This window comes from Coregonus clupeaformis, chromosome 10 (genome assembly GCF_020615455.1).
Source record: "Coregonus clupeaformis isolate EN_2021a chromosome 10, ASM2061545v1, whole genome shotgun sequence".
Lineage (NCBI taxonomy): Eukaryota > Metazoa > Chordata > Actinopteri > Salmoniformes > Salmonidae > Coregonus > Coregonus clupeaformis.
The window spans coordinates 39,082,911-39,097,044 of NC_059201.1; the positions used below are offsets into that span (position 1 = coordinate 39,082,911).

The 14,134-nt window shown below is 41.4% G+C and overlaps 1 protein-coding gene across 2 annotated transcripts in view; it reads left to right on the forward strand.

Moving 5' to 3' along the window:
• Positions 1 to 3,005, forward strand: part of LOC121575189 (retinoic acid receptor gamma-A-like) — a 72,952-nt gene extending 69,947 nt beyond the window's left edge. For both annotated transcript variants that reach the window (XM_041888135.1, XM_041888136.1), the window contains 3 exons: positions 61 to 265; positions 491 to 649; positions 954 to 3,005. In XM_041888135.1, the coding sequence (XP_041744069.1) occupies positions 61 to 265; positions 491 to 649; positions 954 to 1,270 (681 nt within the window). In that variant the 3' untranslated portion in view covers positions 1,271 to 3,005. The remainder of the gene's footprint in view (positions 1 to 60; positions 266 to 490; positions 650 to 953) is intronic.
• The last annotated feature ends 11,129 nt before the right edge of the window (positions 3,006 to 14,134 follow it).

Below are 14,134 nucleotides of genomic sequence, written 5' to 3' on the forward strand. Positions count from 1 at the left end.
CATCATCCTTGTTGTCATTATTCCCCTAACCTCTCTATCTTCTCCTCTCCTCACTCTCAGATGCTGAGGATCTGCACTCGCTACACCCCGGAGCAGGACACAATGACCTTCTCAGACGGGCTGACCCTGAACCGGACCCAGATGCACAACGCAGGCTTCGGCCCGCTCACAGAACTGGTGTTTGCCTTCGCTGGCCAGCTGCTGCCTCTGGAGATGGACGACACAGAGACCGGCCTCCTCAGCGCCATCTGCCTCATCTGTGGAGGTACTGAAGCATTGGCTGTTATTGTGTGTGTGTGTGTGTGTGTGTGTGTGTGTGTGTGTGTGTGTGTGTGTGTGTGTGTGTGTGTCGCATGTGTGTTTGTCTCAATATACTAAGCACTCTCTCCTCTTCTCTTTTTGTTCCCATCTTTTTTCCCCCCTGACCCTATGTCATTGGCTGTTTACTGTTTCTCACCTCCTATCATTGTTTGTTGGCTCTCTCCCTCAGATCGTATGGACTTGGAGGAGCCACAGAAGGTGGACAAGCTGCAGGAGCCCCTCCTGGAGGCCCTAAAGATCTACGCCCGCCGCAGACGCCCCAACAAGCCCCATTTGTTCCCCCGTATGCTGATGAAGGTCACTGACCTCAGGGGCATCAGCACCAAGGGTCAGTACAGATAAGGATGTAGTACACAGGACAGAGACACAGCACAGCCTAGATCTCTATTCTTAACACAGGCTATAGCCTTAACACATTCTGACACATAGATCAATATGCATGTATGGTAGAGCCTCAGACTCTTGCTTTCAATCAGTATTGATAGAGACATAGAGCCCAAAATAATTAACAATTTATAACTAACTGATTGTACGTCGCTCTGGATGAGTCTGCTGAATGGCTAAAGTGTAAATGTGAATGTAAACTCATGTTTATGCGTGTCTCTGTCTCTCTCTCTCTGTGTGTACTGTAGGTGCAGAGAGGGCCATCACTCTGAAGATGGAGATCCCAGGCCCCATGCCTCCTCTGATCAGGGAGATGCTGGAAAACCCTGAGGCCTTTGAGGACAGCAGCGACTCTGGGGACAGCGCCTCTGCCGCCGCCCCCCCTGCCATCCAGGCCATCAAGAAAGAGAGAGAGGAGGAGAAGAGCCTGGAGGAGGAAGATGAGGAGGACGATTGGGGGGACGATGATAGGGAGAGAGGGGTGGACAGCGATGGGGAGCCCTGGGGGGAGGCTGCAGTGGCAGCAGGGGGGTCCCAGAAAGGGACGACTGGGAGAGCCCAGTGAGAGACATAGTGATGCACTCTGACCCTCCTACTCCACCACCCTCAGACAGACCAACACTCCCTGTCCTAGCACACCAAGTCATCTCCCTACATGAGCAACCCATCCTATAACAAGGGTCTTTGCCAAGCGCTCACCTCTGCTGTTACACCTGTTACACTACCCCCCCATACATTTACACACATACACACATACACATACATACTGTATCCCCGTAATAATTCCCCCTTTGCTCTAGATAGACAGAGAAGTAAAGGCTCTATATGTAGTAAACCTACTCTGACACTCCAGGGTGAAACTGGCCCTTTCTATAGGAACAGGTGGAACATGTAGTCTGGGAAATAAGAGAAGAGAGAGAAAAACAAGCACTAAATCTCACTGAGTTGGGACAAGGGCCATGAGAGATCACTGTGCCAACCATAAGACTGACCATTATGTTACTTTACAATGCTGTCTCCAAACAAACAGAAACACAAGGAAATGCTAAACTGAGTGGCAGCAGCTTGAAGTGGTGGTCTATAGGAAATGCACTCCCCCACTTTCCTTAAGGGCTACGCTAAGTGCAAGAGCAATGACGAAACGACAACTGCAACAACCAAACTCTTAATGTGGAAACCATTCGCCACAAATGCCTTTGAAAATAATTTCCAGTGACATTTACAGTTTTTTTCTTCTATTGTATGATTTTAGAAAAGAAAACATGAATGCATTCATATTTTATCATACTGTATATTCATGTGTGTTACTATGAATTTTTCTATTTGATTGTTGTTTTGTATGTTTGTGCTTCAGTCATGCTCATGATTGACGAGCCATCTCAAACTAACGATAGATTCTCAATCTGGCAACCCAACTCGCAAACTGGCATCTCTCTTCTGATCTTGACATTGTCTGTGCTTGTGACTTCACTCATTGGGACAGAGCTTACTATAGAGCTCTGCTCAGTGAGACAAACAAAATCAACAAGGATTTGACCAATGGGCTATGGCACATTACAAGCTATAGTTCTGAGCTACACATACAGTTCATAAACACACAAACACACTAATCCATGTGTGCAGGGTCAATTGTATGCAATTTAATGCCAATGCTTTGACTCAGGGTGACTCTAGAGAAGGACCAAATCTCACCAGTGGTAATGTTAAATAAAACCGATGGTCCGCCACACTCCCCGTTCTCTTCACCGACAAGCCATTCAAGTGGGATCTGAATGTGAAAGAGGACTCTCTTTTAGTTGTCATTTCCTTTTGTTCTCAGTGGAATGCCTGGTAGTCTACCAGGGGGATCAGATATCTGGGTGGGCAGAATCCAGCACATAGCTGAGTATATGTGATAATTAAAGTAAGTGTCTGCTCCCAGCACCAAGCCAAGGCTCAGGTGGTGTGTTGATAATAGTACAGCACATTGAAAGTAAGCCATAATGAGCAGCGATATGATTAAGGATACATGGACTGGATTACTGGATCACTAACTAACACTCACCGGACCAGTTCAGTCTTAGGTCTATTCGATTAATTCAATAGAATAACTCAAATGTGTAGGTCATAGTTACACATATCATTGATGTCCATGAAATTTCACCCTCCTACAGTGATGATCTCGTAGATGAATAAGCAATATTGGAATTATATGCAAACCCATGAGAGGGAGATAGCCTTGTATGACTGTGTGTGGGGTATGTAGATGTATTTGTGTGTGTGTGTGTGTGTGTGTGTGTGTGTGTGTGTGTGTGTGTGTGTGTGTGTGTGTGTGTGTGTGTGTGTGTGTGTGTGTGTGTGTGTGTGTGTGTGTGTGTGTGTGTGTGTGTGTGTGTGTGTGTGTGTGTGTGTGTGTGTGAGTGAGTGAGCGTGAGCGTGTGTGTTTCACGTTACTTGTATAATGTACATTTTGTGTTTTGTGCTTGCTTTACCATAGAGCAGATGAGATAGTATTTTGGAAACTGTCTACATACATAAACTGGGTTATAGGAGTTTTAGTCCATAGTCCAAGAACATGCACAGAACCATATGGTTGATTTTCTTACTACAGTCATATAGAGAATTCTTCCTTTGTAAAGTTAATCTATGCCAGGACTCTCCAACCCTGTTCCTGGAGAGCTACCCTCCTGTAGGTTTTCACTCCAACCCCAGTTGTAACTAACCTGATTCAGCTCATCAACTAGCTAATTATTAGAATCAGTTGTGCTAGATTAGGGTTGTGGCAAAAACCTACAGGATGGTAGCTCTCCAGGAAGAGCGTTTGAGAGCCCAGATCTATGCAAAGAATTGTGTAATTCTATTGATGTTATTTCACTTTTGATATACTGTACTTTACACATGTAATAAGAAATGTTTCTGCTGAATTTGAGATTTAGATAACTTAATCCTGTTAGAATGACTACATTTCATTATCTAAAAGTCCACAAGTGAGATATTCCACCCAGTTCCTCTATAAATGTATCAAGCATTACTGTACAAGATCTTACTTTGATAAAGGAGCAGGGTATTAATGCTCATAATAACTCAAACCCCACATCTATAGTATATTCAGATTGCATACCGTCGGCACCTTGTTGTTGGCCTCTTACTATGACAAACAGACACAGCAGTGTGTGGATTTATTAAAATCTGTGGTTGTAAAGCATTAACATGGATCTTAGGCTGAGTAAGACTTCCAGTGTATGGAATGGATTTGAAGTTAATCCCCAGTGTGCATTGAGACCATTAGTTATTCTGAAAGAGTGATTTACGCCTTCATGTCAGCAGCCACTGCACAGGCCTACCTCTTACTCAGTACTCAGCCAAGCCCTCATAGAGAAGGGGAAGAATTTTCCTATACAGTCAGTCACACCCTGATGCATAAACCTCAACCCTTACTGCAGCGCAGTTCACATACTGTAGCTACTGTAGTGGGATATCTGACAGCACTCATTCAAAACAAAAGCCATATTTACTGTGTTCTCTGTGTGTGTGTGGTCTCAGAATGCTACAGAGGACTCTCAGCCTCTGTCTCACAATATTAGTCACATTAGCTAAATATATTTGATACCATGGTCATACCTCTAAATAAGATTTTCAATCAGGTTCATTGGACTCCTGAGGGGCTTCTTGGAATAGCAGTAATGAATAAAGGACATTTATTAAAATATTTGTTCATTGTTTCCTTTTTATATACGGTAGTCAATGTTTTGTTTTAAGCTAAGCAGATGTAGCAAAAAGCCATGGTGCTTGTGCATTTAGCAAGCACTTAGCAAGCAACCAATATAGAAAGAGATGTAGATGTGTGAATCTGTATTTTCCTAGGCATATTTTAAGAAAATGGGTCATATATTTTGGGCAAAAGCTTTTCAAAGACAGCTGACATTTAGTAGTGATTGTTTGATGGCGATGATAACTGAAAATAGATTGGCCAAAGAAAAAACAATTACACCAGTGTTATCATTCATGAAGGATCTCAATTAGGTCATTCATTTGAAATATGTGTGCTATTGCCTGAGTTTGTATTTGTGTGGCTCTTCACAGCTTTTATTATTGATTATAAGCGCTTCCTTTTTCATGCTTGAGGATTGTTGGGTATTTTATGAGATAAAGAATTGCTTTTGAGAATGTACTATACTTATTTTAATTTGTATTTTGTTCTTATTTGTTGGTGTTACTTTTCATAACCATAACCTTACATTTTCAATTTAATTTGTATAAAAAAAAAGGATACAACATTTTAACTCAATTCAGGGATTTCAAAATCAGCCTAAGATTTGTATTTCTGTTTGTGTCAAAACATGAAATCCCCAGTTTGTGTTTGTATGCTCTTTTGAGATAGAATATACTGGTAGGTTATGTGTTTCTGTTGTTTTTATACCTGCTGTCCCTTTCTCAAAACAACGCTTTGTCTTTGTTGTCACTTTTTTTTATTTTCATTGAGGCAGTTGTCTCTTCATGTACGTTTGGATGTTGTTGTTTTTTCAAATATTTTCCTTTTATAAATGAACTTCTCTTTTATATGTGTGTGTTCATTTGTATTATAAGTGTACTGTATCACCATGTCATTTGCATCAATACAAACGGCATACCTAGTAAAAACACATGGACACAAGGGGGCGATGTAGTCATGCCATAGCAAGGTGAATCTACTGCTATTCTATTCGGAGTAAATGAGACAACATTAGCATGTTCCACATTTGTGGCTAAATCACCACACTTTGATTACTAGGCTACTGAGCAGAGCCAATCTGAGTGGAGCTGTACTGCTGGAACCTTGCTGGAAAGGGAAATGTTGAAAGAAAATATCTGAGCCAGCACAGTACTGTAGGCTGAGCTACGTGGTTTGAGCTACGTGGTCCTCTGTAGCTCAGCTGGTAGAGCACGGCGCTTGTAACGCCAAGGTAGTGGGTTCGATCCCCGGGACCACCCATACACAAAAAATGTATGCACGCATGACTGTAAGTCGCTTTGGATAAAAGCGTCTGCTAAATGGCATATTATTATATTATTATTAGGCTACAGTTCAGCAATATACTGTAGTGTGACAAGGCTATTAGGGTATTATCAAACCAAGTCATTGAGTTGAATTGGCCATGCAATTACCCGTTTTTATGTATTAATTTTTTATTAGCTGAATTTATCAGTGGCTATTTAAACAAATCTGAACCGTGGATCAAGGTTACTCCTGGCCCATAGATTACTTTAAAGGTAAAATAAAAAATACAATACAAATGTGTCATATAATGCAGCAGAGACCCGAGTTGTATGTGCAAAATTAATTGTTTATTACATGGGTTCGAACCAGGTGCCCTAAAGCCTAACCTAACACCATAACTGCACCGGCCACATTGCATATGCTAGCGTTGCAAAATAAATGTACACATACGTTATTCAATAATTTCATCCACACTGCTCATTTCTGTGATGCCAAACGCTAAAATAGAACTTGGTTTTATTTGAGACACTCAACGCGTTGCAAGTCCCGCCACTCCCATCTCCTTATTCGTTTTCAGGAGATACAACCCCCCTTATTCGTTTTCAGGAGATACAACCCCACATGGTTGCTTAAAAGATGACAGAGGAGAAATGGGGCACTTTTGAGTGGTAAGGCTAAAGCAACCAACTGTAGACGAAAGTCGAGAAGTGAAGTCGGGGGAGGTGCATCTGCTATAGCTTAAAGTCAGACACTAATGTGGTTTTCCAACAGCAAGGCTCAGATCAACATGGCAGTGTTGCCATAGTTTATAAAAGGTTTTCTTTATAATGTGGAGGGGGAAAAATTGAAGTTGGTGAAGAGCAACTGCAGAAACTTTTATCGCAAGAATGCAACACACTTTGAAAGGCGGTGACCATCGTTGACTGTGTCCATACACTATGCAAGTGACACCTCGTTTCCCAGGCAGGATAGCCTTGTCGTTTTTTAACTTTTGTCTGCTTTTGAATGATATTCAACGGGTAAAAATGTAGTGCAATGGTCTTCAGCGCAAAAACTTTACTGGTAGAAGTAAATTCATCCACAAACACAAATATAATTGTATATCTTAAATGACCGCGTTTTCGCGAATTTGATGATACAGTATAATCGTGAAGCCCATTCAAAAGATTAGGGGACATGATACGGAAATAAATAGGAAGGGGCAGTTACTTTCACAGGGTATTAATCAAACTAACTAAAAATGAACTAGGTTTCCCTTTTTATCTGTGGATGAATCATTGGAGTAGAGAAACACACGACTTTTGTATGATCCAGGTCAAAATTCTACAAAGAACCAGTTTAAAAGAGGACCATATGCATGATCAGGTAAATGTTAATATCCCAGGACAAACTGCTAGGAACAGCTATCTAGCTAAATGTCCATGAATGTTTCGTGTGTTTCATCCTGTGCCCAAATTAATATAGTTGGTTCACTGTCGGTTTTGTTAATTTAACCTGCGTGTCATGAGCGTGTTTGGTGGGGATAGACAGTGGGCGTGTTCCTCTGCTCAGACGTTGGTGACGCATGCCAGATCTTACAACGGCTGGATAGGTATTTTATGTATCAGCTAACCACATCATTATGTTATAGCAATCTGGTGCCCGACTGCACAGTCGATGACATAGTACGCAGCCATTGGTTGATGCATGCAACAAAGAGCAAAGCAACACATGATGAGGAAACCAAACCAGTTGGAATGTATGTAAAAATACAGGGCTTTGAAGCTTTCTTGTTTAGTCTAATGTCCTAACAGTTTCTTTGATATAATGCTTAACTTTAGACAACAGTCAAAACTGTCCTTTTAACCTTTTGATGTGGGATAAGAGTACAGTGGGCCCTATAACCCCTCTGCAACAGCACTCATGCTGACAGACACCAAGGTACAGTGCATTCGGAAAGTATTCAGACCCCTTGACTTTTTCCACATTTTGTTACATTACAGCCTTATTCTAAAATTGATTAAATAGTTCCCCCCCCCTCATCAATCTACACACAATACCTCATAATGACAAAGCAAAAACAGGTTTTTAGAAAAATGTGCTATTTTAAAAAAAATACAAAACTGAAATTTTACATTTACATAAGTATTCAGAACCTTTACTCAGTACTTTGTTGAAGCACCTTTGGCAGCGATTACAGCCTCAAGCCTTCTTGGGTATGCCGCTACAAGCTTGGTACACCTGTATTTGGGGAGTTTCTCCCATTCTTCTCTGCAGATCCTCTCAAGCTCTGTCAGGTTGGATGGGGAGCGTCGCTGCACAGCTATTTTCAGGTCTCTCCAGAGATGTTCGATCGGGTTCAAGTCCGGGCTCTGGCTGGGCCACTCAAGGACATTCAGAGACTTGTCCTGAGGCCACTCCTGCATTGTCTTAGCTGTGTGCTTAGGGTTGTTGTCCTGTTGGAAGGTGAACCTTCACCACAGTCTGAGGTCCTGAGCACTCTGGAGCAGGTTTTCATCAAGGATCTTGCTGTACTTTGCTCCGTTCATCTTTCCCTCGATCCTGACTAGTCTCCCAGTCCCTGCCGTTGAAAAACATCCCACAGCATGATGCTGCCACCCCCATGCTTCACCGTAGGGATGGTGCCAGGTTTCCTCCAGACGTGACGCTTGGCATTCAGGCCAAAAAGAGTTCAATCTTGGTTTCATCAGACCAGAGAATTTTGTTTCTCATGGTCTGAGAGTCCTTTAGGTGCCTTTTGGCGAACTCGAAGCAGGCTGTCATGTGTCTTTTACTGATGAGTGGCTTCCGTCTGGCCAATCTACTGTAAAGGCCTGATTGGTGGAGTGGTGCAGAGATGGTTGTCCTTCTGGAACGTTCTCCCATCACCACAGAGGAACTCTAGAGCTCTGTCAGAGTGACCATCGGGTTCTTGGTCACCTCCCTGACCAAGGCCCTTCTCCCCGATTGCTCAGTTTAGGAAGAGCCTTGGTGGTTCCAAACTTCTTCCATTTAAGAATGACGGAGGCCACTGTGTTCTTGGGGATCTTCAATGCTGCTGATACTTTTTGGTACCCTTCCCCAGATCTGTGCCTCAACACAATCCGTCTCGGAACTCTACAGATAATTATTTCGACCTCATTGGTTTGTTTTTGTTCTGACATGCACTGTCAACTGTGGGACCTTATATAGACAGGTGTGTGCCTTTCCAAATCATGTCCAATTAGTTGAATTTACCACAGGTGGACTCCAATCAAGTTGTAGAAACATCTCAAGGATGATCAATGGAAACAGGATGCACCTGAGCTCAATTTCGAGTCTCATAGCATAGGGTCTGAATACTTATGTAAATAAGGTATTTCTGTTTTATATTTTTCTAAATTTGCAAACATTTCTAAAAACCTGTTTTTGCTTTGTCATTATGGGGTATTGTGAGTAGATTGATCAGGATTTTTATTTATTTAATCAATTTTAGAATAAGGCTGTAACGTAACAAAACGTGAAAAAAGTCAAGGGGTCTGAATACTTTCCGAATGCACACACAGAATTAGGATAGGATCTCTATGGTGGCACATTTTAATTAAAATATTTGTTCTAAAAGTGCTTGCTTTAGTTCAATCAGAGAGCATTGGCAATGGATATGGAGCCTGATGCTGAGTCTGAGACCAGGGACACTGTCGTAGCACACAACCCCACAGCCCCCCCACCCAAAAAATATAAAATATAAATTTGGTTGGGGTCCTCTCCCGGAGGAGGTCGGGCCCACCAGATAGCATATGAAACACATCATAAACCATGAAATCAATTTGACAGGAAGTTAGCTTTAAAACTGCAAAACTTTCTCTTAGCCTCATGGAAATTAGCTCAGAGATTCTTGAAAGTCGGGACAATCCTTTATAGTTGAAAAAAAAAATGGATTTTGATGCATTATTGTGGAATTTAATGAGGTAAAGATCTGTTTTAGGAATTTTCTAAATACTTTCAATATTATTCATTTCCATGTCAGCTCTATGCCTGGAAATGCCCTTGTCTGGAGCAAACTATCCCAATTTCAAACTCTCCAAAATAGTGTTTAAATGTTTAAAAACTGGCCATAATGGATATTAATTGAAAAAGTATCTTATGTAGTTTCTTGCAATAACCCTCTGTGACTTTAAATAATATTTATCTCAAAACTGTGATTCCTAAAAGATGTGTCTGGAGATTTGGTGAACTCCATCAGATTTGTCTGAAATAATCAGGAATGAGCAGGGTCAGCTACACTTATTCATTACATGTAGTGCAACAAGACCACTCATGGTCTGTAAATGTCACTACTTTTGATAGATTTAAACAAACAGCATTGGAATCACCATGGTCACAACCACAAACTGTCAACCCCATATGCCTAATTTTGGTTCAAATATGTTATATTTAATTAGGTTTTAGCGTCATAAAGCAAAAGAGGAAAAATAAAATTGCTACTGTGTATACCACTTTAATGAAGAAAATTGTGTCAGATTTTTATCTAATGTCAGCTCCGACAAAAGTGCTGAAAGATCTGATAGAATGGTTATGTTTTTATTGCGGATTTTCAAATAAATAATTTTCCATATTTTACAAATGTTTGGATTGATCTTTTGTTTTTGTATCTCTTTTTTAAGTATCTGTTGTCAACTCCGTCAGTTGCTTGACAGCTCCATCACTGATGGAGTCAATATTTTTTTGTCAATATTCTGATTTTTATTTTATTTTATCATTGTTCTGCAACATGCTTAAACAATTGAAGTATTTGTTGTGCTAGACCTAAGAGATAATGCTTGCTTTATACATTTAGTTTTATGTTCTAAATCTAGAAAAACATGCCAAATGGCTAACAAAATTTGCCCTGGAGCCATTAATAGCGTTTAAAACAAAACTAAAAGTAGTTTGGAGATTTGTATGACATATTTGAATAAGCTAATTTTAGAATTAAACAAGAATGCCTTGATTGTGTCTGATGGAGTTGACATAAATCCAGTTAGTTGCATTTTATGTTCCTTTACATGGTGTGATAGCTGATACTTTGGTCTATCAAAATATATATTTCAAATGTGTTAATATTAAGACACATTTTTGTGGGAAAATAAGTTGAGATTGTCCCGTCTTTCAAGAAACCCTGAGCTCTAAAACAGCAACATTTTCTCTCAGCCTCATGGCAAAATTTGTAAAATGGCATGAGATTAGCTATAATACTGCACATTTTTCTCTCTGCCCCATGGAAGATTATTTTGCTCTCCTAAAAACAAATAAATACATTTGGAGGGAGGGGCCTTGGTCGAACCTTTTAGGGTTCCAGCAAAACTGCGCTACGCCACTGACAAGGGACAAAATACTAATGTACACCATTAATTGATCTTCTCAGGTGCATGCAGCAATCCAATCTCAGCCAGGTGTGTGTTGCCGCACTTTCTGTCACGTGAGGAAGCTTGAAGCAGGCTTGAAGCAGGCTTGAAGTTGTGTTCTCTAGAAATTCGATCTGTTTGGCCTGTTTCTTGATATGCGTGACATTTCCAGTTAATTTTGACTTTTGAACAGTTTAGGCCTACCAGTTGGCCTATGTATGACTTTGGTTAAATTATACTACTTCCAGCGCGCCCTGTGTAGACTTGCAACTTTCATGTGAGGGAAAGGGAATCAGTTTTCGTCAAACATGTAAGTAACTTGTACCCTATTTTTACATTGTGAAATAGCCTGCCTAGATACATTTTGGGCCTTTTTATTCTCTAGAATTAACAGTATATCGAAAAGGCTAGGCAACTTTTAAATTGTCCCACTAAAACCTTCTACAGCTTTCACATTAACAAGGTAACGTTAGTAGTTGCCAGAGAGGAAGAGGCAAAGCGAGAGGCCCAAATCAGCCCAAAATCAGTTTTCTCCAGCAGGTAGCATTTTTTTTCCCACCCTCACCAAGCAAGGTGTTTTTGTATGAGGTCAATGAGTGTGGAATTTGGTCAACAAACAATTGAATGGCTTATTTGATTGAATATACGTTTTGTAATGCTTAGGTGTACTGATATAAGTAGGACACGTGACATCCCGGCAACTTTGAGAAAAAACTATCGGGGTTGTGCCTCTTAGTGCTATTCGGAATTCTTGGGAAGTCCCTACCCGTAACAGTTGTCAAATTGTCTGGTAGTGGATCTCTACTCCGAATAGCTCGTTCCCCCTCATCCCACAGATGCTCAATTGTTTTGAGATGTGGTGACTGGGCAGGCCACTGCAGTAAGCTGAATTCACTGTCATGTTCGTGGAACCATTCCTGGACAATTCTAGCCATGGAGCATTATCCTACTGAAGGGATGCACCTGATTGGCAATGATGTTCAGATATCCTGTGGCATTCAAACGTTGCTCCACTTTTATCAACGGGCCCCAATGTGTGCCATGAAAACATACCACCACCACCAGTTTGCAATGTTGACACGGGGCATGATGGATGCATGTACTCATGTGCTTTTCGCCATACCCTAGTCCTCCCATCAACAGGAACCGGGATTCATCAGACCAGGCAATGTTTTTCCAATTCTCCAATGTCCAGTGTTTTCGTTCCTCAGCTCACTGCAATCGCAGTTTCTTATTTCTTGCTGAAAGAAGTGGAACTCTGTTGTCGGCTGCCATACCCCATTCTTGTCAAGGTACGATGATCTGTGCATTATTTTATTGGTCTTTGGGAACCAATGGTGTATTGGACTGTCAGTTGACTAACTGTAGCCCGTCTGTTGCTCTGCACAATTCGTGTCAGCCTCCTTTCTCCTCTTTCATCAATGACCCGTTTTTGCATTGGAAACCATTTGCTCCAAACGGAAAATGGTTTGCAACGAAAACGAGAGTTTCTATTGAACAAATTCAGGTAGGTCCCTCTTTAGTTTTTTGCAAAACGTTTTCTGTTTGCTACGGTCTGCACAAATGATTACATCCCTGCTGATTTGGTTAGATTGAGGGATAGGCCCTACTGTTTTTTGCGAAAATGCTCACTCTAATCATGAAAGTTGGCACAATGAATATTTCCATGCATTACACACATACACAAGCCTCCCTTCAATGATGGATATGTTTTGTCAGCATGGTCATTTTTAGTAATAGGGAGAGAGAACATGTAATAAATTGGGATAGGACTGCTAATTAAATGATTGCTATAATTAACTTTCATTAAACAGAGATCGATAAAGCAGTGCAAAGATTAAAACAGGGTCCATACATTATACACTGTTTTACAAGGAAGCTTTTAATGACCTTCTATATTTTACTGTGCTGAGGCACGTTTCCATGGGAACGCGGGGTGGGGGATTTAAGGAGGCTGAGCAGTATATTTTATTCCCCCATTTTTATGTGTTTCTGTCTTCATTTATATTTGATCTGCCTTTGGCTGCCTGGAGTGAGACTGCTCTGAGATAAAAACTGCACAGAGGGGGAGGGGAGCCACTCTTACCCTTGGGTGCAGATGAATATGACGAGTATTATCAGATACATCAGGGGTAAAGGCATTTTGGACCATATACCATCAAGGGTCACTCAGGGAATCTTTGTAGATTAGTTGTAGATCGCAGCCAGGGATGTTCTTGAGCCCAAGAAGGATACAGAGTTAGAGACCTTAAGATAGACAAACATAATATAAACCGAGAGCGAATGAAAAGGAGCAGATTAGGGAAGGAGGGATGGACTTGTTGTAGGGTGGTGGTGTGATATGTGACGCTATAGTAGAGTGGTGGTGTGATATGTGACGCTATAGTAGAGTGGTGGTGGGATATGTGATGCTATAGTGGAGTGGTGGTGGGATATGTGATGCTATAGTGGAGTGGTGGTGTGATATGTGATGCTGTAGTAGAGTGGTGGTGGGATATGTGATGCTGTAGTAGAGTGGTGGTGGGGATATGTGATGCTGTAGTAGAGTGGTGGTGGGCTTCTCAAAGAGGTGGTATCTCTAATGTTTGGGTTTTAGCACAGAGCGACTCTGATTTCCCCAGACCAGGTTTCAGACTCAGAGCAGGCTGTAAAAGCAACTGCATAAGACCATTGATTTTATAATGAGCGCTTTTCCTCCATCTCAGATTCAGGTGTGGGAGGGATGGGGCCAGCGGAGGGGTTATGTAGAGGTTGGTTTCAGAATGCAGATGTTTTAGTGCCAAAGAAGGTTGAGAAGAATGCAAGCATTCGTTAGACTGGACTGATGGGGAGGGGGGACACAGGTGTTTGTTTGTGGGAGGGAGGAAAGTGGATAGAGAGGACTACTGCAAAAAGTAAGTTGCTGGGTAGAGTGGGAGTATTGGAGAATAGTAAGAGACAGTATAGAAAGAGGACCAGAGGCAGAGTAGCCGACAGTTGACTGCCTTCCTGATCTTCCCCTCCATCCAACCAGTCTGTGATAGAGTATGGACCATTTGTTTTAACGCTGCCTCAAAAATTACAGGATAGAGATGAGCATAAATCGGTAAACAGACAGTGTTTTATTACAAAAACTCATCCACACAGTGTG